The following is a 26,937-nucleotide window of genomic DNA, read 5'->3' on the forward strand; positions in this document are numbered from 1 at the left end:
ATTCAGCACTATATGAACTTTTTCTCATAAAGCATCGACTTAGATAAAATATAAAGGAAGAGGGGACACGTCATATTCCCGTCAGTGAGATTGCAAGTTCTGAAAGCCAGTTCAACAGGGGGAAGGCCGAAGTCACAGGTGATGGGCAGGAGAGGCAGAACGCAGAATGAGTAAGCAGAGAAAGTGAATGCACTCAAACTCCAACTCCAGCACAAGTTTGGAAAGGAGGGCCTAGCTTATAGCTAGATGAAATTTTTAATTATCTGGAATTTTCGGTAGATGACAGTTGGATGGAATATTTTGAGGTACAACTTTCCAGTCCTAAAGAGTCTGCCAAGGGCCTGGACTCCACCCTCCCCCTCCCCCGCCCCGTTTTGGCTCTGTGAAACGATGCTTCAAAGTAGGTTTATAAACAAAGAGGAAGTTGTCGTACTTAGTCCCGAGGCAAGTACAGCCGCGCGAGCGCTTGCGGTAGTGGGAGTGGGGCGGAGTGGGGAGGCCACCGCCTCCCTGGGAATTGCTAGTCCCGGGTCTCAACCACAGAGTGCCTTTCCACAAAGCGGCTGAAATAGGCCAGGCCTGCAGGCTACATGGGTATGTTTAGTTTTAGAGGACATTTGTTGTTCTAAACTCCTTTTCCCCTTCAGAAATCTGGCAAGCGTTACTCTTGTTCCACTCAGCACGAACCCACAAGTGTGCGTGTGTGGCTTCAGATCAGGCCCCGCCCTCAGACGCACACTGACACATAGAGAGACCTAGCCAGATCTTGCTCTTGGCCTTGATTGAAGCGGCTTCTCTGGAGCCACTAACCCCAGGGCCCGCTCAGCCTCCACCCCTAAAGGGGACCGCCCGGTTGCACTGCGCCAGAGCCGAGACCTAGGAAGAAAGTTTGGAGCGCCGAGGCGAGTTGTGGGCCACTGGATAAGGAAACCGGCGGACGGGGATCTCCACTCCAAGTTTGTGCGGCGTCCCCGCGTCTCGGGGGCGCCTGCCCCAGCGCGCACTGCAGCCGCGGGACTTCAGCGCTCCGGGCGGAATGGGACTGCCGCTCCGGTTCCGCGGCCGGTGCTAGAGGTTCGGCCTGAAGCCGAGGGGGAACTTCTCTTGAGCGCTGTCGCCGTGGGCCCTCATTGTCTGCAGGAACTCTCCGGAATCCGGAGGGGGAGGACTGGATCGCTCTTCCACTGGGATTCGTCAAGAGTTCCGGCGGCAGCTGCGGCGGTTGCAGTGTCTCCCTTTGTCCTCCTAGGACCTCCCTCCCTTCCTTTTCCCTCCCTCTGTCAGTTAGTGGGTCCTGCTGCCCCGGGCGCCGGCGCCCCAGCAGCTCGCTGTCCCCCACCCCGGGGTGCGTCCCTGGTAACTCCGACCACTTTAGCGTCCCCACTGAGTCGAGCCGAGGGGGCTGCGAGCAGGAGGCAGCCGCAGGCCCCTGGCCGCAGGATGGTGGCGGGGCTCTCTCGGGCCCGCAGTCCCGGGAGCTGGCTGGTCCCCGGGCTGTGGCTGCTGGTGCTCAGCGGTCCTGGGGGGCTGGTGAGTGCCCAGGAGCAGCGCTCCTGCGGAGGAGCCTTTGATCTCTACTTCGTCCTGGACAAGTGAGTGCCGGAGGGAGGTCCAGGGTCTTCCGGTGGGTGGCATTGGATGAGCTGTGGCTGGGGACATGGAGATACGTGTGCGCCCTAGGGAGGGGTGCTAGAAAGCCGACGACGGGTACTTTGTGCTATCATCCGAAGGGCAAGCGCTTTCTTATCTGTGCTGGCTGGGTGGTGATCGGAGGAGCCCCGAGCTGCTGGGCTCTCTGGGGAGGTGGGGTGGTCACTGTTTGCCAGTCCTGGGGCCTCTTGGGAAATGGGAGAGTGTCTGTTTGGGGTAGCCGTCTGCATCCCCGGAACCCAGACGGGCCTGTTTCTCGGACCCCTCTGGCTTCACCCCCTCAACTGGCTAAAGTTTGCCGGGTCAGATCCTGATCACAGCGCTTTCGTTGTAGCCAGGGAAACCCTAGGGTCAACGTACTCAAGGTGGTTTGCATTTCCTGTGAAGGAAGGTTGTGTTTATTTTGAAGAGGCGGGATCCTACTCCAAACAATTGGGCAGGTGGTCCCCGAAGATGGGTTGGTTTCCCTGATTCTTTTAGCGCCTGTTTCAGCTGCCAATACTGTTACTTTGCTTGAAGTAAAGGCCGGGTTACCCCCCACGTAAATGTTTTGTTTGTTTCTCATCAGTTCAATTTCATTTTACAGGTCTGGGAGTGTGGCAAATAATTGGATTGAAATTTATAATTTTGTCCAGCAACTTACAGAGAGATTTGTGAGGTATTTCTCCCACTTTACTTTTCCAGGCAGGGGAGTTTGAGGTGGAGGGAAGTAGACTGAAGTGTAAGATGTTCCTTTTTTGTAACCTTTCGCAGGGAAAGCCTCTCATGAAATGTTGATTTTTAAGTGCCTCAAGACCATTATTACACACACATGTAGTTATTAGGACAGCTCTTCAGTTGTTCAGGGCTTATTTCATCTGGATCCCAGAAACTTGGCTCAGGCCCTTGGGAAGCATCTTCAAATACTATTACAAATGTCTTTTCCTTTCTGAATTTTCATCTGTTTTGAATTTTAGTTGCACTTTCTCATAATTTATCACATAAAACAAATTTTACGCTAATAGTATCCATAATGTATTTTCTTTCCACACAATTCTTAGCATTGTAAAGGTCCCATTAAAAAAAAAAAAGTGTTGATAAACTTCAAATGAACATGTGTTAATAACTCACTACCAGAAAAGGCACTTGTGTGTGTTTAAAGAGATGACTTGTGTTTACCCAATGTGTGGGTGTGTGGCTGGTTTAAAATTTAACTGTTCTATATATGCAATAAGCCTTACTAGGAAAGACTGGTTTTTTTCTCCTATAAAAAGCATAACTGCTGTGAAATCCAGCTTACTCTCTTATTTTGAGGTAACTAGGAATTAGTGGCATCTCTATTTAAAAATAACCCCAGAACACCAGGCTTTTGAGCCTTTTTTTTTTCTTCTTTTTCTTCTTCTTTTTTTTTTTTTAAAGAAAAAAATGCAATGAGCAAATGCAAGTTTATCAAGATAATGGAAAGGACACAAAAAGGAACCGTATCATTAAATATTGCTTCTTTCAGTCTTGTTAGCCCAAATGTTTTCTGTAAAACAGGCTTGGATGATCAAAACATTTTGAAAGTCATGTTGCAAGTAACTTCAAACAATCTGTAGAGGCCTAGGCAATCCTTGCTTTCAGTTATTGGCAGCAGTAAACTTATCCCTATAAAAATGTATGCTTGTCCATGTTCAATCATCAGTCTCTTGCTTAAGAAGCCAAGTATAACACTCTCATTTCTGGACAAGGTCTGAAGTAAAACTGTCTAGGAAAGAAAAATGAATAAGGCCCTCTATCTTTAAATGTTAAACGCAGTAGGGACAGTTGTTTATAAATTTTCTGATTTAATCCGAGAGTGTGCAGAGAGCATCACATAGATTTTGATCGCAAGTAGTAGATCATTTCAATACACATTTTGAAGAAGTGGGGCTTTTATTGATTTGGTCTGGTTTGCAAGTTGGAATTCTATGATACACAGTTCTCTGGCTCAAATTTAGTTGCTTAGTTACTAACTCATAATACATTGTAGAAAGCGAATAAAGACTGACTACTGGAGAGAATATCTTCAAATATGGATAAGCCTTTGAGATCATTCCGATCTTCAGTTTATAGATCTTAGTTTCCTGTTTTCAGTTTCAGATCTTAGTCGTGGTGGCGTAGAGTGTCTTGGAGACAAAAACCATTATGTGAGATAAATGCCTAATGCTTAAAAGATGTAGCCGACTGGGGCAGGTGTTGCCAGTGGGAAGTATGATGTTTGAGACTAGGACAATTGGAAATGTCTAATCAAAACTGATTTGTTAGTCTCTTTCACATTGTCCATGATACTCTTACTTCTGGATCACTTTTGTCTCATATCATAATTGTGGTAATTAAATCAAACTGACTGCTCTCCAGCCCTAAATATTGCTAATGACAATCGCTCAGAAGAGTCCGGCCTCCTTTAAGGAGATGAGGTAGAACGGGGAAAATAGGTAAAGGAAGAAGTATTTTCTACGAAAGGATTTTACATTAGCCTAGAATTCATCTTTCTAGGTAGTCTCTTCCCTAAATGGCCTTATGGGTCATGGAGGATTGTCTGAGTGCTGAGAAGCACTGACTAAATCCAAGATGGCTTATGCGGTAATGTTAAGCAGAGTTAGTGTATCTATTTAGGGAGTTCCATTTAAAAAGAAGCCTGGACCATCAGAGTCTGATTTTAACTGAGACTCCATAGCTGTGTATCTGTATTGTATCAGTATTTCTTTTAAAAATGTTTTAACTGCCTCTTTTCTTATTTTGCAGCCCTCAAATGAGATTATCTTTCATTGTGTTTTCTTCTCAAGCAACCATTATTTTGCCATTAACTGGAGACAGGTTAGTGCATTATCATTTCACTGTAGGCTTTTAGTAGAGACTAATCTTGAAGGAATGATTGATATTTCCAAGTGGTGATTCAGGCCTCCCAGTGGAATCAAGCAAATGCACAGACACAGTTCAGCTCTGTTCACTAATAGAGGAGAAAGGAGGTATGAGTAATATAAAAGAGCAGATAATCTGAAAATCGATATCATTCTTGTTGGCTCTGGAATGTACAGTGAAACCCAGATCTCTGCCTTAGTTGTCATTTTAGTAAGGGAGGCTGGTGTATTTTGTTTTGCATAGTATGTGGATTTCCACAAAGTTATACTTGAATATGGCTTTTTTTATAAATTATTTTTTCTTTAAAAATGTTGAGAAAATATAATATTTATTTATGTATTTTGTTTGTTTCAACTTTTTATTTAAACTCTGGTTAAGGAAACATAATATTTAAAGGGACTCAGGGAGAGAACTTATTTATACTTTGCAGAGTTAATTTGGAAAAGTACGTGTGTGTGTATATATAGATAGATAAACTTCTAATTTATTTGTGCTTTAAGTTTACTTTTTTCTGGAGAGGAACTACGTCTGTAGATGAGGAGTCCAGCTTATGACCTCCGTCTTCTCACTGATACTTTCCTTCCATACTTTCTTGTGTGCCTCTCTGTGTCATCAAGAGAGCAATAGTAGTCCCTTTTATAACCCACATACAATAGCTCTGTTTCCATGAAAAGAAATTTTGTTCATTGCCCAGCTTAATTTTCAAAGATCCAGGTAGGTCTCCTAATGGAGTCTGTTCGTTAGAAGAAAGAAAGAACGGCGTTAACATTTACAGGGTGCTTATGCAGGGAAAAGCACTTAGCATGACACCAGACACAGAGTAGACTCTCAGTAATTGTCACCTGCGTATGCTGTGCCAGGTTCTCTGTTAGGCACTTTGAAGATGAAGTGTCGTGATTGGTCAACAAAATTGGTATTATTTAGAAATGCATGGAAAGGGTTTAAAATGTTAATCTAAATGAGAGATTCTTCCTTTATCATTGGTTAAATCTAAAAGAGGAGAGGACTGGGATAAAGAAGCTTCTATTTGAAGAGGTAGCATAGATATAAGCATGTTGCAGTTAAGAGTCACTGAACCAATTTACTAGCCAAATGGTCATGGGCAAGATACTTAACCTCTTTATGTCTCAGTTTTGTCCATTTCTGTAATGATGACAATGATGATGGTGATAACAATATCTGTCTCAAAGGGTTGTTGTGAGAATGAAGTCAGTGAATGTGTAGAATGCAGGACAGAGTCTGGTGCGTACGTATTCAAGAGATGAAAGCTCTGTCATTGCTATTACTTGTTACTACTTTTATTATTATTTGGATCTAGGGAATATGTAGTATTTTAATGATTAGTGAGGAATGATGCTTACAAATAGGGATAATTGTCCTGCTTGAAAGGATTTATAATATTCAAGGAGAAGTGATAATGCTACTTACAACTTATATACAGTTCACTCCTCTGTCTCTTTTTACATAGAGCTGCATTCTGTTTTAACGAATTGCACTATTTGTGGCATGCTGAATTAGTGTAGGGTGGCAGAAAGTATACTAAGAAGGCCTAGGTTAGAATTATGGCTGTGCCACTTACTGATTGAGAGATGTGGGGCAAATCATCTGCTCAGTGTGTCAACTTTTATGTGTGTAAACTGCAGACATAATTGGCCATGTTTTCTTTCTTTCTCTTTTAAATCTTTATCATTGATACTCTTCTGTGCTTTCTTAGAGAGTTGTTGTAAAGATCAAAATAAGACAATGCAGAGAAAAGTACTTTTTATATCACAGAACAGTCTCCATTAAAGGGTATTATTTTCTGCTCCTAGTTGTTCTTTTACTAATTTTATTTTATTAAATCAGTAACTTCTCAAACTTCTTTGTCCTGGGTATTTGGGTATAGGGTCACTTTTCATCCATTACCTGCTCTCAAGTGTGTAGAAACAGTTCACATATTTAGATACAAAATTACTGAAAAAATGCTTCCACAACTACGGTGGATCTTTGTTTCAAAGCCTAGACATTGGAATTCTACCTATAAACTTTCCTGATGTCCTAGGTCACATCACAGAGAGACCTGACTAAATGAGACACACAGCAGGTTTCACAATTTTGGTTCTGTTGTTCATAATTCTTCATTCCTTTGGTTATTATGAGAAGTACTTCTTTCCTGTTTCTCAGAGTGTTGCTAAATATTTTCAGTAGAGATGAAGAAGATGGGAAGGCAGTTAAGTCCTTACAATAGAGCAGTGTCTTCTTATAGAATTTCAACATGGTGTCCAATACTCTGTAAGTACATGGACTTGGCAAGATATGATCAGTTATACATTTTATATACTCATAATATAAAAACTTTACTCTTTTAAGTGTTTCAGTTTGAAACACTCTCTTCTCTTGCCCCCATGATTTTTATCCTCTGTGTTATTTTATCCTCTGTTAGCTCATTCATCCGCTTATCTACCTACCTGCTTGCTTGCCTACCTTATAGGTGATGTATTGAGTGTTATGGGCTCTGGGGGCAACACAAAGATGGATAATCTAGTGTGTGTGAGAGTAAGGAGTGTGCACATACACTTAAATAGCTCAGGGCTGTATTATAGGATCAGATAAAAGTGCCATGTTGATTCAATATGGACAAATCTGGCCTCAACATTAGAGAATTTGAATCAAGAGTAATTTTAAAGGATATTTTTAGTTATTATGCTACATAATTGGGAATAGTGAATTATGCTCACTTCTATTCAATGTGATCTTAATGATGTAAAAGTGATTTAGTTAAAAACATTTAGTGAACAGTTATTATGTGCTAGGCAGTGTGCAAAATGCTTTCCATTCATTACCTCATTTCATCCTCATATTAATACATGTAATACATACTGTTATTATCTTAACGTTACAAATGAGGAAATGGAAGCTAAGGAAGGTAATGTAGCTTATCCAAGGACATACAGTTAATACGTGGTGAGGGTATATTAGCCAGAATGGTCTTTTAAAGTATAGAGTATGCCCCTCTGGTGCTTATGATAGTTCTAATGGCCTAGAATAGAAAGCCCATGTCTCCTAATGGCCTAAAAGCCCTACCTGATTGCCTTACCCAATCCTTTCCTACAACATTGTGTGCCACAGTTTAGCCCACTGGTCTTTCCATTCCCTGACCAGGCCAGGCTTCTTCCCACATTAGGAATTTTGCCCTTTCTCTGCCCCAGAACTTCCCCTGACTAGCTCATTCTTATTCTTTAGGCATCATCCCATGTGTCCTCTCCTCTGAGACCCTTAGCCTGGCCATCAAGTCTACAGGCACCCTGGCCCTCCTCCGCAGAGATCGGTCATGATGGTCTATTTGGTTATCACTTTTTGAAATTATTCTGTTAAGTAATTTATTTTTATCTCTATCACCCTAAAATAAATTGCATGAGAGCAGAGGAGTCTTCTTTGTCTTGTTCACCCACATATTTGATACCAGAACAGAACCTGGCACACAGTAGATGCTCAACAAATACTCGCTGGGTGAATGGTTGAATTGGTCACTCTAGAACCTGAGTTATTAACTACTATCATATATCATCTCTTTGAGAAATGATAAATGATGACGTAGATTTGCTAAGTTTCTTTCCTACTCTTGTGGATCAGTTATAAACTTTTCCAACACTCTTCTTAATGTATTTTTTCCCAAATTGAAAAGTCATATAATTGTTTAACCTGAGCACAATAATCAATTACTTAGGAAAAAATATTCCTTAGGCAAACTCATAGGAAATTAAAGAGAGAAGTCATTTGATTAAGTTTGGATAATATATACATTTCTATTATTTGAAAAGATTTATTCTTATTCCTTAAAATCTGAACTAAAAATTTACTTGTAATAAAACAGTCCTTCATAAGAATTGGTAACATAAATTGGTTCATTAATTTTGCGCAGAAATTTGGTAGTATCTGTAAAAGTAGAAGGTTCCTATCAGCCATTCTACTTTTTAGGATTGTATTCCACTGAAATCCTAGCAACAGTGTGCAAAGATAGGTATGTGTAAAGTTGGACACTGCAGTGTTGTCCATAATAGTGAAAACTGTATTCAATCTAAATGTGTTTCAATTGATGTAATTTTAAAAAAATATATAGAATGGGATGCTATGTAGTCATGAAAAGAATTGGAAAATCCATGTATATTAACATGAAAGTATATCTAAGATACATTAATTGAGAAAAGCAGGTGGCAGAACACTCTGTTAAGTATGATTTTCTTTTTCTAAAATAAAAACAAAAAAATCTTTAACCATTTTTATGGTGTGTGTGTGTGTGTTTGTGTGTGTGTTATCATAAATGCATGGAAAAAAGTCTGGAAGATATGCAAGAAACTGCTGACAACAATACTTTCTTAGCAGTGAGATTCAGGGTGGGGAGAACCTTCATTTTTTAATTTCCATACACCTTAGCAATTCAATTTTATTTCAACACTATTATTTGTAAAAAAAAAAAAAAACAAAAAACAACAAATGCTCAAATAAAAAAAAAAAATGTTACTGCCTTCTTTAGCCAGAGATAGCTCTCTTGGAGTCAGAATGGAATTTAGGAGTTGGAAGTAGAAAGCATTCAGGAATAACATATCCAATTGCTATCTCGGGGGATCCTGAAGGTTCCTTGTTAAAATGAAAACACCACGAGTGGACCTCAAGTCAGGTAGACATGGAAGCTATATACTTGTTGTGTGACCTTGGGCAAGTAATTTCACTTCCTGCTGGCCAGTTCTCTTGCCCACTAGAAGGAGCTAATCATTCCTACCATATCGCAATGTTGGGATGATTAAATGCCTATGACACATGAGAAGGCTTAATTGATGTGGGAAGGAGTCTAAGGTTGAAATGGGATTTGGAGGTTATCAGTGTATACTACCGCAATCATTTTCATCCTCAGGTGCCAGGATTCTAAGAGTAGTTTAGAGAGGTCAAATGAATTTGCTCGAAGTGACACAGCTAAGTAGTTCGAGCCAGGGTTCACGCCAAGGTCTGACTCCTGAGCATGAGCCTTTAACCACTGCATTGCCTCAGACTTGCTGTGTTCCCCCTTCTCCACTTTTCACAATTAGTCAGAATTTGTCATAATTCAAAGATGAGTTCTTCCTCTAAACCTGTTCTGTTCTCTTATAAACCAGTGATGTGGTGAGAGGAAGTGAATGTAGTTTTTTTGTTGTTGTTGTTAATCATATTAGAGAAGTGATTACTCCTGGTGAAAAGTCCGTTTGGGCCACACATCGTGCTAATCCTGAGAGGTCTGGGCAAGACAGCAGTTCAGAGTCTAGTCATGGATATGCTAATAGTTATTTCAGTGAAGTCCCACATCTGCTTTATATTCTAGAAAATGAAATACATGGTTACTCATACCTGGGAGACAGACCTGGCACACCCAAGTGGTAAAACGCAGAGGTCAATTTCTCATGACTTAGTAAGGCACTGAATGAGGAAGTCGGGTAAAAAAATAGACCAAACGCAGCCAGTACAGAGTTCAGGTGTGAGCCATGTACCACACTTTGGTAAGCGCAGACTAAGCAGGAGAGAATTTTTTCACAGAACCCAGATTGTGCAGAGCATTTTGTAAGCAGCTATTTATGAATCTAGGACGGCTACCTTGGATTCATTGGTCTGGGCTCTGGACCACAGAGACATTGGCACATGTTGGCCTTAGAGTGACATGTTAAATAAACAATAAGCAAGTTTTGATTCATGACAAAACACCGCAAAACTTAGTGGCTTAAACAACAGCAATTTTATTACCATTCACAATTCTGTGGACTGACGGCTTGGCTGGGAGGTTTCTCTGCCCCATGTGATGTTATCTGATGCTGTAGTCATAGAGGCTGGTTGTTGATTCTGGAGCTCAGCTAGAGCTGTTTAGTGGAATAACTTGGTTCTCCTCCATGTGACCTCCTCATGTGGCATAGCTTCTCACGGTATGATGACTGGGTTCCAAGAGAGAGCTTTCCAAGAGCAAGTGTTACAAGATGAAGGGAACAAAGTCCCCATTTTTTAAAGGATTGGACTCAGATGTCCAAGAACATCACTTCTACCTTATCCTATTGCCAAGCAATAGCAGGACTAGGCCAGATTCAAGGCGGGGGCGGGGCAGATAAATGCCATCTCTTGATGGGAGAATGGGCATATAGAGAGTGGGAAGGAATTGACAGAGGTCGTATTGGAGATCACCTACTATAGATTTTATGAAAAGTAATAATGAAACTCTAAGATAAATCTCTTTTGATATAAACATGTCAGCTTAGAGGAAAAATATAACCCTTGTATATAACCAAAATAACAGATTGGTAATTTGGGCTCTAGTCTTTAGACTCTAGTGTGACCCATAATCCATCTCAGTAAATTTTGAATGTGAAGTGTCCTTTACTTTTATTATTTTTTATTAACCTCTTCCTTTAATTCCTTTTATTCTTTTCCATAAATGAAAACTATTTGTTTATTAACATTAATACATTCTCTTTTACTTTTATATTTTTAATATTACCATTATGTCCTTCTTGAGTCATGTTAGAATAGATTGGCACATTTTCCTTTATCTCCGTGATTTTAAATAGTATTATTAAATTTCAACTATCGAGGACTTAAGAATTAACAATAGGTAGAAATACTTTCTAGTACAATGTGAGGATAGAAGTTTTCTTAACTAGCAATGACTGCAAATTTTTAAAAATATCTTAAAATTTTGAGCTATAAAAGAAGTATGTTTTGAGGTTGTTGGTATTCAACTATTTATTCAAGAACAATAGTACACACTTATGGATATGATTTGTTGTTTGTGTGATTTAATATAAAGTTTTAAAGTTGTGTGTTTTGTGAGGGATGATTAAAGGGATAGTTCCCAAATGAGGCTTATAAACTGTGACTAACAAAGCTGATAATTTGTACTTAAGTTTTCTTCTATGAATAAAAGGATAGAGTACAGTGAATAGATATTAACAGTTGGTTATTGATAATTGAATACTATGGGCTATGCAGTATACGAAGTGTTCTACATGTGATAGTACCTTTAATTTTGATTAAACTCCACTACGTAAGTACCGTCATCACCCCCATTTTTCAGATGGGAGGAATGGAGGGCCAGAGAGGCTATATAACTTACCCAGAGTTGCAAAACTAGGAGGCGTTTGGGCTGGGAATTGAGGCCAAGGTCCCATTGCTTGACCTGTATGTTGCATTCAGTGATGCAGAGTGACATAAAGAAAGAATTGAGGGTTGGTTGGTGGATAACCTCACTCGGTCCCTGACTCATGATGGGATAAAAGAATCATAACTAATAACGGTGCAGCACTCACTTTGTACCAGACATTTTATATGCGTTAGGATATGATAGGTTTTCAAGAAGAGCAACATGGCAGTGGAAAGGAGAAACTATGAGGAGGAGAGTTTGTTTGGGGCACTTCTCTCTTTCTTTCTCCTGTCTCTCCTACTACCCTCTCTGTCCAGGCACCTGCTACCTTCTGAATGCTCAAAGCTGCCAAATAACATTATATTATAAATATCATAGTGGGGACACAATAAATGTCTATAAAAGGAATGAATGAAAACCCAACCGGGCAGGCATTATTATTTACATTTTATGGAGATGGAAACTGAGCTCCAGGACAGTAAACTGCTGGTGTATGCAGTTTATTAGTTGTAGAACCAGACCTTCAGTTCACTTCTGATTTACTCCAATCCATAAGTCTTCCGCCCTCATTACATAGCTTCCCATTTGACTTCTTTCCAGAAACTTCTCCCACCAAAGTTCAATATAACACCTTCTTTCCTTCCTTCTTTTTTCTTTTCCCTTCTCCTTTCTGGTGTCTGTATCAAAATGTTTCAACTCTCAGTTTGCTGAAGGAGCTCTCCTTGGAATCAAGGAGAAAGTAACCTGGGTGAACAAAATCCTACTAACATGGGAAATTACTAATTCAAATTAACAACAGTAGTACCTATAACTTACTCAGTACTTCTTATGTGCCATTGAATCCTCACAATGGCTCCATGGGGTAGATATTTTCGTCCCTCTTTTACAGATGAAGAAACAAGATAGGACTTGGAATTCATCTAAGTTCTCTCTGGCTCTAAGCTGTACCATCCGAGAAACTGTATTTTATAGTTTAAAAGATTATCCTACTCACCCCCAAACCCTTTCAGTAGAGGACTGACTGGCAAAATAGTTAAGGAAAAGAGCATTGCAATAACATGGAAAGGTTTCTAAATTAGATTAGATCAGAGGTGGGTGCCTGAGTGGCTTGGTTTGTTAAGCGTCTGCCTTCAGCTCAGGTCATGATCCCGGAGTCCTGGGACAGAGTCCCCTGGCAGGCTCCCCCCTCAGTGCGGAGTCTGCTTCTCCCTCTGACCTTCCCCCTTCTTGTGCTCTCTCTCTCTTGCTCTTTCTCAGATAAATAAATAAAATCTTAAAAAAAAAAGATATTAGATCAGAAGTTCTTAATTCTGGCTGCGCATTAGAATACTCTGGGGAATTTCTAAAAAATAACCCTGAACTTACCCCAAACCACAAGTAAATTAGAATCTCTTCAGTTAGAGCCCAGAAGGGATTTTTTAAAAAAAAAAAGCCCTTCGGTGATTCCAGTATTCAGCCATGGTGGAGCACTAAGGTGCATCTGTAGAGATGTGTATGGACTACATGGGAGCCCTTCTCATTATCACTATACAGACTCAGTGTTCACTTGTGGTAGGCGCTTAGCAGGTGCACGTAGATTGAGTGAAATCTGGAAAGATTTTGAAATCTGTAAAGTTAAGATGTCCATCGGAAAGCTCAAGTACTGTACAAATGTACTGTGTAAACATAATATCCTTAGTCACAAGTAGAAGTTACTTCAAATAAAAAATTGTGCCTTAACTGTGTTAGTTGGGCAAGTCAGAATTCTCTGCCAATCATTTGATTATGCCACTGTTTATAATAGATATTTATTTTATTTATGACATCATGAACACCTTCCAAAATCCAGAGTGTTCTATGGATGGAGAAAAACCATTGATGTGGTGCAGTGTGTGGCAATGTAATTGCTATGTTTCCTTCCCTTCCATCATATCCTTTCCCTTCCCTCTTATCTCTTCCTTCCCCTACTCAGCAGAGAAATTGGAAAGATACTAACAGAGTGGACAGAAATGAGTCAGTGTGTTTTTGCCTCTCTGTCTGTCCCTCTCTTTCTCTCCAATCAATATAATTATGAAATAAAAAAGAAAGAGTTGATTATAGATTTTAGCCCACTGATTCTCAACAAAAAAATCAGAGGTTTAATATCCCATTTAATTTGTTTCAATTCTGCCTCTTTCCAAAAAGTATTGGGCTGCACTGAACATAATAACATTGCAGAAAGACAATAGCATATAAAAAGAAAAGTTAAGATCTTGGAAAAGAGGATGTAGCAATATGACAACCATAGGAACTTAGCAGAATTTTGTGAATGAGTAAGAAATTTACGGTGGGCTTCCCAAAAGTTAGGGCAAGAAACAGTTGACATAGTTGTACTTAGCAGAAAGGAGGAAGTGTATAGTGATTACTCAGGGATGACGAGAACCTTCTGCCACGAGACCTTAGAGGGGACATTATGTGTTATGGTTGCAGCATCCTTGACTGCAGCTTCACAACAAATACCAAAGTAGTTTCATTATTACTATTCCTGTAGCCGGAGACCTAACGTGAAAACCAAACTTGGTGAGGTTGATCTAAGATGTGTTGAATTTGAGCTTTCTAACATGTGCATTTTTTCTTTTGTTTTTATCATCCCCCACCTATTTTTTTTAGAGCTTTCTTAGAGTCATAATTTAGATGCATGAGTTCTCTTTTTAACCTATGACATTTTGCATCCCCCCCAATTAGCTGTTTACTAATAGACAAATTTAGAACTTATTTTTAGTTGCTTGGCATCTTTCAAAGGCCTGAGATCTGCCCGTCTTGTTTGGCTTAAGTTTCCCCTAAAATGACACTGGTTGGTGGAGGCTGACAAACTGTGTAGTTCCATTGGAAGGAGATAAGACCAGGGCTCATGTGCGTTGGTTGATGTTATTGACTGTTGGCAAGAAACACTTCGCTCCAATGACGTTGCAGCTGCAAAAGTAATGATGGAATTCAGTGCTACTTAGAATATTAGGGTGTCACGTATGGTTATGGATAGAAAAGCCAGGGGTACTCTTCTTCTTCCAATGAAATAAGCCAGCTGAGTCCAACCTTCCAAAAAAATTCCAAATTCCACATTGGGCAAGTTCTTGTAGCTTAGAGTCCTCTGCTGGTGTTGTCTGGTTCTTAGAAGGAATTCAATGGTGAGGTGAATCTGAACTGAATGGAGAAGGCAGTTTTTACCATGCAAAATCTGTTTGTGTAAACTTGAATTTCAGTTGTCTTTTTCTCATTTCCCTTTTGGCAGCAAACATTAATGCTCGAGGACACGCTGCCACTCATTTCTCGGAAGCACCAAATATTTGGTTTTTGTCTGCATTCAAACAGAATCAGTTTCAAGTTGTGTCTGTAGATACTAAACATAAATATTTAGATAAAACAAGCTTATAATGTAGGTAATTTGCTCCATCATCTGTGAAATTATGAATCTTTTCCCTATGGTAGATTGAAAAATTTATTGAACCCTTACTTTGTAAAAGGCATTATAATAAGTAATACATGCAGAGTAGGAGGATACATTATAAGTGGTAGACCCGGTGATAGTCCACTGTGAACTTCCAGTCTAGTTGAGAAGTGAAAACATTAAATTAAGTTAAATGAAATTAATTACATTATTTTAAAGTAGAAAGTTTTTGAGAGACAAAATTATTCATTGTAGTAGAAGTTGATCATGGATGTATTTGGGGTACCTTAGAAAAAAAGAGTGTAATGAAGTTAAAGATAGATTCACAATAGGCTGATTTTAAACCAAGTATTAAAAGAGATAATGTGGATTGGTAGAGATGACTGAATCAGGAAGGAGGAAGATTAGGATCATACTTTGAAACTTACATTTTTGGAAAACTCCTTGAGATGGAAAACTTGTCTGATAATAATTTTCTTACAATATCAGCATATAATCAGTAAGTTACTTTTAAAACACGAGTGTAGTTCTGGTGAGTGACTCCTTTATTACAAATATTTGAAATACAACATTGCAGTATGATAAAAAATTTTTTTCACTATTTTTGACATACGTTTTAATAGTGTATGAAATGTATTATATGTATACAATTTTATTTTAATAGTGTATGATATGTATATATATATATCCTTTTATGTATGATTCCAGTAAGTTCCTTGATATTCAGATAATATACTTTTTATAATTAATCTTTCACCTCTCATTCTTAATAGTGTGGGTGCTCTTTATGTTTTATTTAAACCATTATACTTCAGTTCACCATTGCAAGACTTTTTTTATGTAGAAAGGTCTTTTTTCTTGGGGCACCTGGGTGGCTCAGTCGGTCAAGTGTCTGACTCTTGATTTTGGCTGGGGTCATGATCACAGGGTCATTGGATCGAGCCCCATGTCGGGCTCCTTATGCACTGAGTGTGGAGCCTGCTTGAAATCCTCTCTCTCTCTCACTCTCTCTCTTTGCCTCTCCCCTTGCTGGGATGTGCTCTCTCTCTCTCACAAAAAAAAAAAAGGTATTTTTCTTGCTTCTTTTTAAAAACTAAAATTCTGAAAGCAATATATTAAGATCTCTCTTCTGATCCTTTAAATTAAAAAATTTAAAACGAAATTTTGAGTTTATTTTGGATTGTTTTTGCTACATTGTTGTTATTGATCTCTTATGATTCTTATGGTTTCTTTATTTCTCAAGGGGTCTTTGGAACCTATATTAAAAAACCCTGAAAAATGAGTCTTCTTTTACTTAACACACACAAAATAGCTTTTAACAATGTATTCATACTTCATTTAGACATACTGCATTGGGACACTAAATAGTTATGATGATAAAAGATTATTCTAGTTTTTCATCTTTTTCATTCCTGTTGCCTCTTTCAAGAACCCATTGCCATCCATCCATCCACCCATCCAACCATTTATTCTTTCATTTGTTCATCAAATATGTACTAAGTACCTACAGCATTCAAGAGAATGAGCTGGTGTCTGGATGGGTGATAAGATGCTACAAGAGTGACTAGATTCTGAGACATAGGACTCTGGGAAACTAAAGTAGAAACTGTGAATTTCTGTAAGTAAGGGTTAAGTAATGTGCCTCAGAAATCTGCAGATAACAAAGGAAATTTCCAACTTGCAGGGAAGTGGGTAAGCGCTTCAGAAATGCTTTTTCACTTAAGCTGACCTACACAATCCTTGTTTGTTTTGGATGAAGGAAAATGTTTTATTCCTTAGCTTTTAGTCAAACAAATATGATAGAAATTATCTGTTCTCAGCTCAAAAATGCCTAGAATATACCTAGATTTCTCAAGTTATTTCACATTGTCAGTACTTTTATTTTTTGTAGTTAAAATACAAATGCTATTAAATACTTATTAAAATAGCAAAAAGTATGAGAAGTTATCTGTCCTCAAAGATGCCCATATTCTTTCCTCTTACTGAAGAAACCTTAATTGTAATACTGCCATGTTTTTTGATAAGTGCTTATTTTGATCTTTGCTCATTTTTCTTTTGTTTAATTTTATAATATTTTTCAGAAGCAAAATCAGTAAAGGCTTGGAGGATTTAAAACATGTTAGTCCAGTAGGAGAGACATACATCCATGAAGGACTAAAGCTGGTAAGTTCTTTCACATTTATAAGTATGGGAGAGAATGTTTTCTTATTCTTTAATGCAATAAACTATAACTTTCTAGTAAAACTCAAAGACCCCATTACATGTTTATCTTTAAAAAAATTTTTTTTAAATGCTTTTAGTTGTTCTGAGGATGAGACTGATTTACCGTGATGATAAGAAAAATTTGGATAGCATTTTGCTTTTTAAGGAATTTTTTATTTTCCCGGTGTTTATTTTCATACTAGTCAATCAAAGCTTAAAATTTATATCCTTTAAACCCAATAGTCACTACTCTATAATGTGAATCTATACAAATTTCAAATAAAATAGTTAACACAAAATACCCTGTTTTAAAAGCCAGTCTATAATAATTTGGTTTTGTCAGACTCATAAATTCAGCCTGATGGAACATGCTGGTTAAAAGTTAAGATTAAATTGTTAGTTGGATAATTATTCTATATTTTCAGGCAAATGAACAAATTCAGAAAGCAGGAAGCTTAAAAACCTCCAGTATCATAATTGCTCTGACAGATGGTAAGTTGGACGGTCTGGTGCCATCATATGCAGAGAAAGAGGTGAGTATTGAGCTGAAACTGTTCTTTATACCCCAGTGTACTTTGCTGTGTGTCTCTCTATGTATAGCCTGATATTTGAATAATGCGAACCCCTCCCTCCCCGCCCCCCCATCTCTCTCTCTCTCTTTCTTTCCATAGGCAAAGATATCCAGGTCATTTGGGGCTAGAGTTTATTGTGTTGGTGTCCTTGACTTTGAACAAGCTCAAGTGAGTGCAGCAGATCTGCAAACCTTAATCTAAATTACATAATTGTTTTAAGAATAGTTCATCAAATTCTTTTCACTGATGATTTACTGTGACACTAATTGGTTGCTAAAGATTTTCTATAAAATGATTTTGAACTCTGCATCAATAATGTCTGATTTTGATAGGTTTCATTACTGAAAATGAAATTCTAGAATTTCTTGAATATTCATTTGGTTTGGAGGAACTAATATTATACAACACACATTTGGATTAAAATATTATGAATACTCCTCCTTGAACTCAACTGACAAGATTATTATGACAGTCTTATTTAGGTGTTTGAGTTTGAAACCTTGACTCTTAGGAGTGCAGGGATTTGGGAAATCTTTAATAATTTTCATTCCAAAACCCCAATTTTTTCATTAAGTTTTGAAGGTTTATATATTAATTTTTTTTTTTTTTTTTTTTTGGCTCACCAGATGATTTTACATTTAAATCTCTGGTTGAACGTGACTAAGATTCCTATGTCTTGACATTTACAGCTAGTAGAACTCTGCACTGTTTTGAGATTCAAACTTGAGGCCGATGTGAAGGGCCTGTGGCTGTTTCATTTCATTGCACTACATTTCGAGTAACACTAGCGCCATCTCCTTCAATTCCTGACAGGCTACACTGGTGAATTGATCCTCTGGTGTAATTTTTCAGATGAACATAACTGAAACATAATGAAGTGTATAAAATGTATGTCTCAACTACCCGTTAATTAAATGTTCCTCATTTTTCGAAAGCTGGAAAGAATTGCTGATTCCAAGGATCAAGTTTTCCCTGTCAAAGGTGGATTTCAAGCTCTTAAAGGAATAATTAATTCTGTGAGTATTTTTCTGGGAGTAAGAAAGGCTTATGGTTTTAGGTACATTTTACAACGTAAGACGTAATCTTGATATCCATTCAGGTGGTCGTTATCTTGAAGAAAGAGATTAAGAAGGAAGTTTGTTTGGTATTGAGAACAAGGCATTAATTCTAAAGATCTGGATTTTGTTGGTGTTAATTGTTGGTATTAATGCTTATAAATTGAACTCTGTGAGCTTGGGTTTGAGATTCCAAGTTTAAGATCTTCATGAATAGTCTTAGACACTTCCACCCTGTGAGCATGGAGTTCCTCATTCTCTTGATATCTTGGAAGTTTTATAGGCTTTCCAGAAGATAAAGTAAAAATTTGAATTGGAAAATGTGATGTCTCCCTCCTCCAAACATGGTGTTTCTTAGCTATCAGCCAGGCACCGTGCACCAGCGGCTGAGTATCTGACTGCCGTCGTTCTTTCCCTTTTAATGATTAATCGTTTCACTGGAGCTCATAATATTTCTGTTTGGAATTCAGTTGCACTGTCTCTGGTGATTGTTAGAATCGGGGGTCCCCTAAAGAGGGTAAGGGGAAGTGGGATGATGAAATGCAAAGCAAAACTCTTAGGTTTCACAGCTGAGGTTTATGTTTCATTTTACTGCCTTTTGCTAGAAGCACTTGGAACAGTTGCTATTAAGTATTTATGATATTTTGGTAAACACCATCCTATGATGGAAGTGAATAATATATATTCTCTAAGTCAAAGCTTTTCCTTTCATCTTTAGGTATTTACTGAAGGGAAAAAAAAGATAAGTCTCAGGGTCTTCGGACATTTGGTTCTGGCATTTAAAATTTCTCTTTAAAGATCATGTTTTTCAGAAACCAAGTGAGATCGATTGATTTTATTTTTAAGTAGCCTATAGGTTTTTTCCCCCTAATTCATGGAACTTTTCAAAGGAAAAAAAAAAATGATTTGGTTCTATTACATATCAGTACATCTAGTGGACAGGCCGAATGTAAATACAGGAACAGTGTTTTATTATTTTAAGAGTTTAATTATGTTTAGTATTTAGAAAAAATTGCGAGATAAAAAAAGGAAATATTTGGATTCATATTTATATGAATATTTATGTGGATTTATATTTGGATTCAAGGTAAATACTCTGTAACTGTGATTTGTTTTAAAATACAGGAAAATGGATGGACAATGCAAAAGAGAGGATAATTTGATCCTGTAAATAAACAAAACAGTGGATTGTATTTTAAATTTATGCTGGGGAATTTGCAGTTATTTTTACAATTATAGAGGGAAGGAGAGAAGACGTCTCTGGGTTACTCCCTTTGGAATTTTTTTTTTTTTTCCCCTCTGTATAAAAGGTTCGATTCAAAATCCTCGGTGACTAATTGGTTTTTAAAACTCTCTGTAGGCTGTGACTGCGTATTTCTCCTTCAAAGAATTGGTAGTTGACTACCAGAGGAGATAAAGTTGTTTTTTATATTTATTTGTTAAGTTCCATCTATTTTATTTGTATTAGGGAAACTTTAGAGTGGAATTTCTAACTACAGTCTTTCTGGCCTGAAGTTCTTCATGGACTTTAGCTTGAGTAAGTTATGTTGAAAGAGTTGGCAAACAGAAAGATTTGTGTTATTTTAGCCACAAATTGCAAGCAAAGCCTCTTGAGTTTCATCTGGTGGGGGCTGATGGGTATAGTGTTCATTCTAATATAGTTAAACTTAAGCTATTTTGTGAAAAAAAGGAGTAAATTATCCTTAGGGAAGCCAGCCTCTGGGGAAACCAGAGTGGTAGTCACATGTCAGAGTTGACAGACAAATAGAGTCATTACAACCAAAGTTGGTCTAACTAATGGTTGAGATTTTTATCGACATGATGATAGCTTGGGATTTTGCTCACTTTGTAGAAGTTTAAGACAATTCAAGCACTTTACGTCCCTTCAAGGCAGAGATTGCTCCATCTCAGGTAATATACAAAAGCTATAATTCTGCCTTAAATTTGAATTGCACTTTATACTTACAAAGTACCATCTTATCTTCAAAAAATTATATTTGGTATTTAAAACAAATATACTGTATCTATTTCAGGGTAAGGGCAGAGAGAAGAGACTATCCCTTTATTCTTTATGATTTACCAAACTAGTGGATGAAAAAAATTATACTGTGGAATGGATTTGTGCAAAACTAAGCAAATGTAAATAGTCAGAAAATTTAAGTCTTTCAGGTGTCTGGTACTTTGAAGGCAAGATATTTGCTAAATTGAGAGATAATTTTTTTTTTTTTTCTGGAAGTTATTCATATACCTGGCCTTACTGCCAATGAATTAATTTCTTTGGAGTTAATCTTTAATTGAGAAAAAAATGTAAGCTGATTTTCTTGTTTTCTTTGTCCTCCCTCCCTGGCCCACCCAAATCCAGTGACCTAGATGGTCTGGTCCCCTTGCTGTAAATCACATTTTGTTAAGGCATAGTTTGTTCAGAATCAACTTCTTAATCAGCAAGGATAGGAGTTTCATTTTGGAGCCTTCCTTCATTGTGGTTAAAAAAAGAGAGAGAGAAAAGGCACGCTGTAGTGGTTCTTTCTCTTATAACTTCAAAAGTGAGTGACTGGAGAAGGCCTTTGTTATGAACATTTTGCATGTTAACAATTTAATACCTTCTCTAAAATTTATTTGATTCAGAAAATCTTTTTCACGTTTTGTTTTTATTTGGAATGAAATAAATCATTTCAAAATTTTAGATTTCTATCCAGGCAAACATGATATCTAATAGTTTTCAGAATATTGGTTTAATCTCCAACCTTAATTAGGAATATGAAAGTTTAAAATTCATTATTCGCTCAAGTAGATGCTGGTGAAAACTTTTCCTCTTTTTCACCTCCATTCCCCCCATTATCTGATTTATTCTTTCATCCACTCATTTATTGAGTTCTAACCATGCTTAGGGCACTGTGTTAAGCTTGGAAGAGGGGACATAAAAAAGACAAATTCTCTGTTCTAAAGGAGCTTGAAAATAATGATGACTTGAGGTTATGAATATGGTGGTCTCTGCAAGAATTACAGAATGTGGGGTTAAGGAGGAGGCGGGAAAGTTTGGTGAGTCACTCTGGCTGATAGAGAGGAATCCTATCTTGCAGTTTGCGTTAAGATGCCAATATGGCTAGAATAAAGTTAACAGAAGGATAGGATAAGTTTGGATATATGAAGTCCTGGGAGACTTTTGGTGGTGGAATTTGAACTGTGCTCTGACAGTTGGAGTAAATTAGAAACAAGGGATATAGAACTTCAGAAAGAGCCTGGGCTGAGTGGCTGAGGCACAGGAGGGAATGTGGCCTGGCTTGGATTATGGAGGAGTAATGAGGGATAAACGTTGACAGGCAGGCTGGATCCAGATTATGGAAACTCTCAAATGTTTGAATGGGGAAGTGGCACTTATTTCATAAGTAATTGGAGAATGATGGAAGAGCAACTTAAGGATGAGGTTTTCATGTTGGCTGAGAACGTTTAGGAAGAATATCCTTATGGTAATGTATAGGATAATTTGGAAGACAGAAAGGTGTGTTATAAGTCTCTTGCAAGAGTCCTTGTGAGAGACATGGTAAAAGGAAACCTAATATAGTGAAGACAGTATGAAATTGGGAATAGGAAGACCGGAGTGTGAGTTCCAACTCCGCCACTGCCTAGCTATGTGACGTTGTGTACTTTCTATCATGTAATCTCTCTGATTTTAAAATTCTCATCAAGTCAAATGGGGACAATTCTATTTCTTTGGGTTGTTTTGTGAATTAAATGAGATAATGATTAGGAATGGTCTAACTCAGAAGGGTGGGGCTTTCGAACATTTGGTAGAAAGCTAAGAATGTCAGAAGTTGGGAGCGTGTAGGATGGGGTTATTGATCTTTCTGCAGGGCAGTCCACTGAGAGAGATGGCTGGACTTCTAAATAATGACTTAGGTCTAAAAGGGTATGGCCTTGATATGTGAGAGGATCAAATCTACAGGGACTTCTAGATGGTGTAGCTAAGCAAAATCAAATAGTTCCAAATCCTTAGGCCTTGGGACTCGGGCCCAGCCAGCAACTGGGAAAGACTCTCAGGACAAACACTATGTAGAATTTTGGGACTTTGCGTTTAGAAAAGAGCTACAGTTCTTGTTGGGGAACTTGTAGAGCTGTTTAGTGATTCAGAGTAGAAACCTAGTTGTTGAAGGGGAAACAACATCTTCAATGGACCATAGTTACTTAGGGTGTATTTTAGGTACTGAGATTCTAGGTCTGTCCCAGTAAAAGTAGGTCAAGGACCATAAGGAAAACATGCCCTGGTCAGAATCATGTCAGGAATAGGGTGGGGCAGAACCTCGAGGGAACAGCTTTTCTCTTGCTGAGCCAGGCTCTGACGGCTCTGGAAAATATTTGTTGCTGTTGTTATTATTGGGATGGCAGTGAAACTGGAAATAAGAAGGTGAATTCGAGAGACCTTACAAAGTTAATAGAACCTGAGAGAACCCTGGATATTGGTTGAAAAGGACGGAGAGGGGAGTCAGCTGTAACTTGGGCATTTTGCCCCCGACTACTCTGAATAATGGGAAGCAGGGAGGGTGAAGGCTCTTTTTACAGAAGGGCTGGAGTGCTAGAGGACATGGTGGAATCAGGCAGAAGGGCAGAGGGAGAAGTTGAATTGGACCCGGGGAATCCCCATGGGGCATGTCCCTTAGGGATGTGGAGGTCCAGGGAAATGTGCAAGTCAGAAAACTTCAGAGTTGACTCATTGTTCCTCCTTTTGTGTTTTCTCCCCTCCAGTTGCCCATAAAAACAGGGATATAATTCTTATATTTTCCACTTTAGATTATCTGTAATATCTTAGAATGTTAAACAATTATTTTTGGTTTCTTGGAAAGGTGGTTGCAAGGCTTTTCTTTGAAAATGAAATTTTAGTTGAACTAGTCAGACTGACATGTGAGCACCATGTGGTGCAGCGTTTCATTAGGTAGTGCCATGGATGGTAGCATTCAAAATAAAACAAAACCACAGATTGGTGAATAACATGGAAAGAATAAAAATAAAAGTACTCCGTGAAAAACCTCCCTCCCTTTTTTTCCCCCTAAAAACAAGACCTTGGGATGTTATACTCTTTGCAATTATTTCCACAATTATTTTTTGATGGAGTACCTCAGAATGTATTAAGCAGAAGAGATGAATCAGTTGTGAAACTGATTTTATAAATAACCCAGATCCAAAAGAATTAAGAACACTATATCCTAGGTGATGGCAGCTAATGCCAGAGTTCTTAAATACCTAATGGGGAAGTAGAGGAGCATAAATATAAATAAGAAGGGAATGATAACTCATACGTGTAGGAAATTTAAATAAAACTGAACTAGATTATTCATAAAGGGAACAAAGTACAATATACATTTCAAAAATAACCTCATTCAAAGTGCTGAAAATGTAAGCTTCATCTGAACTTGGCACCAAATTGTTTTTATCAGTGATGTCTATTGTTGTTGGTAGCAGTGGTGGTGTTGTTTTTGAAAAGTTTCTAAGAAAGCTGCCTCCATTATGTTTTAATGAAATGAGAAGACACTGCAAAATCATTTTCTTTATAGGCAAATAATTTTCATAGAAGAGGTACCTAATGAACTATCTGATAAGACCTCAGCTTAAGTGATTTTAGCACGTTCTGCTATGAATGTTGACTGCTTAGTTGTGGAAATCTCTATTTATAAAATCATGGTTTGTTAAAAAAAAAAATCTAAAGTCTGAGCTAACTATAAAGATATATTCACAGGAAAAAACCCAAACTGGTAGAACTTACTCGAAATTGGAAATCAGTTTCTGGGACTCTTTAAAAAAAGACTGGCTATAATGTGAGGCTCACTATAAATCAGCTTCTTCTGGGCTTCTGTTTATCCAAGGATCTTTAGTACTGAATGTAGATGAAGTGTCTCATGATAATATCGTTCACATCAGTGGTAGGAAGTTTGGGCTGATAGGAAGGCCGTGGATGGTAGCATTCCACGGAGGAGTTCCTTCTCTTCCTTTTTTTGGCCCAGGGTCTAATATATAGCATTGGGTAAGTAGTTAATTGCTTAATTCATATTTATCAATGAATGAATAAATAAAATCTGTGCTTTTTGAACATATTTTCATGTTTTTATAATATGGTTATGGTGTATTTAAGCATTAAAAAAAACTTTTTTTTTTTTACCAGAGAATACTTTACTTTTTTTTTTCAAGATTTTATTTATTTATTTGACAGAGAAAGAGAGACACAGCGAGAGCAGGAACACAAGCAGAGGGAGTGGGAGAGGGAGAAGCAGGCTTCCCGCACAGCAGGGAGCCCAATGCGGGGCTCGATCCCGGGACCCTGAGATCATGACCTGAGCCAAACACAGACGCTTAATGACTGATCCACCCAGGCGCCCCGAATACTTTACTTTGAATTGACTTATGATTCCATATAACTTTGATTTCATTTCTTATTGATATTCTTCTGTATTATGACTATGGCTACAAAAACCAAGTTCATACTAGCTTAAGAGGAAAAAGAGGTTACTGTCTTATATAACTGGGTCGCCCAGAGGGAGGAAATTGCCTCAAGTGCAATTAGATCCAGAGAATCAACTCATGTTCTTACGACCTCTCTTCGTCAATTTTACCTATGATTTTGTTTGTCTCATTCTTTCCTTGTTCAAATGAGTATCAGATGCCAAAGATTTCAGGCTTTGGGACCAGTTAGCTTTGGAAAGAGCGAGCTGTCATTTTGGGGCATCAGTATATTCTGTCCTAGACAAGGACTCTGAGTCAAGTGCTCATTCCTGTCACATACTTAGACCAGCCAGAGTAATATGTCTACCCGGTGACAAGAGGTGGGCAGCAAGGCGGAGAGGGAGAAGACATCATGATCCATAGCCTCACTAAAGACCACATGGAGTGGAGAACAATTTCCTCAATACCAAGGGAATACTGTTCATATACACGTAAGGGTGAAAAAGTGTTCTTGGTAGGAAAACAATTCAATAGCTATTGCAGTCCATTATATTCAAATACCTTTAAAATATTTTTGCCATATATTCTAACAAGGTGCTTCCTTCCTTCCAAATTCCAATAAACTAAAAAATACAAATTGAACATTTGTTTTAAGTTATTCATTTTTTTTAAAGATTTTATTTATTTATTTGAGAGAAAGAATGAGAGAGAGAGAGAGCACATGAGAGGGGAGAGGGTCAGAGGGAGAAGCAGACTCCCCGCCGAGCAGGGAGCTCGATGCGGGACTCGATCCCGGGACTCCAGGATCATGACCTGAGCCGAAGGCAGTGGCTTAACCAACTGAGCCACCCAGGCGCCCTTAAGTTATTCATTTTATGTACTGAAATTTTATAATCTTAACTTGATGTCCATATTCCAATGCTCTGTTTGCATTTGCATGATAATTTTACTTAATAATATTATTCTTTTTCTTTCTTTGGGACTGTAGTTTAGGAAAATCAAATCTACTTTTAATATATACAGCTTTGTGATATTTTGTGAAAAAACTAAACTGGTACCATTGGGTTATATAGCCCAAATGAAGTGCCAAATGTTTATTTCCTTAACACCAGTCTGTTTGGGCTCCAAAAGATGACCTTTAGGGCGCCTGGGTGGCTCAGTCGGTTAAGCGACTGCCTTCGGCTCAGGTCATGATCCTGGAGTCCCGGGATCGAGTCCCACATCGGGCTCCCTGCTCAGCAGGGAGTCTGCTTCTCCCTCTGACCCTCTTTCCTCTCGTGCTCTCTATCTCTCATTCTCTCTCTCTCAAATAAATAAATAAAAATCTTAAAAAAAAATAAAGATACATATATATATTAAGTTCATGTATCTTTTCGTGTTGTTTTTATTGTTTCTTAAGTTTTTTTTTCCATTTGGCTCATTGCCTTATCGGTGCCATTGATTACGAAAGTTTATACTATGCAAAATAAGCTTTCTCTTCACTGTGTGTGACTGAAGATGTGATTTGATTAATTCAGGTAGCGCCTAATTAAGCTGTATTTTTTATATGCTTAACTGTTCATTGTTACCTCATTTATTTGTCTTATAGTCAAAATGCTCATGCTTTTTATTAGAAAGTTTTACATTTACTTT

General features: G+C 38.1%; 1 protein-coding gene across 1 annotated transcript in view; it reads left to right on the forward strand.

Moving 5' to 3' along the window:
• Positions 1-787: 787 nt before the first annotated feature.
• ANTXR2 (ANTXR cell adhesion molecule 2) overlaps positions 788-26,937 on the forward strand; it is a 144,476-nt gene continuing 118,326 nt past the window's right edge. Inside the window, exons 1-7 of the mRNA XM_088021140.1 lie at positions 788-1,592; positions 2,237-2,308; positions 4,396-4,467; positions 17,129-17,210; positions 17,675-17,782; positions 17,921-17,989; positions 18,757-18,837. Coding sequence (XP_087877266.1) covers positions 1,441-1,592; positions 2,237-2,308; positions 4,396-4,467; positions 17,129-17,210; positions 17,675-17,782; positions 17,921-17,989; positions 18,757-18,837 — 636 coding nt within the window. The 5' untranslated portion in view covers positions 788-1,440. The remainder of the gene's footprint in view (positions 1,593-2,236; positions 2,309-4,395; positions 4,468-17,128; positions 17,211-17,674; positions 17,783-17,920; positions 17,990-18,756; positions 18,838-26,937) is intronic.

The sequence above is a fragment of the Eumetopias jubatus genome, unplaced genomic scaffold (assembly GCF_037043125.1).
Source record: "Eumetopias jubatus isolate StellerSeaLion01/CBP00866 unplaced genomic scaffold, mEumJub1_p1.0 scaffold_2, whole genome shotgun sequence".
Lineage (NCBI taxonomy): Eukaryota > Metazoa > Chordata > Mammalia > Carnivora > Otariidae > Eumetopias > Eumetopias jubatus.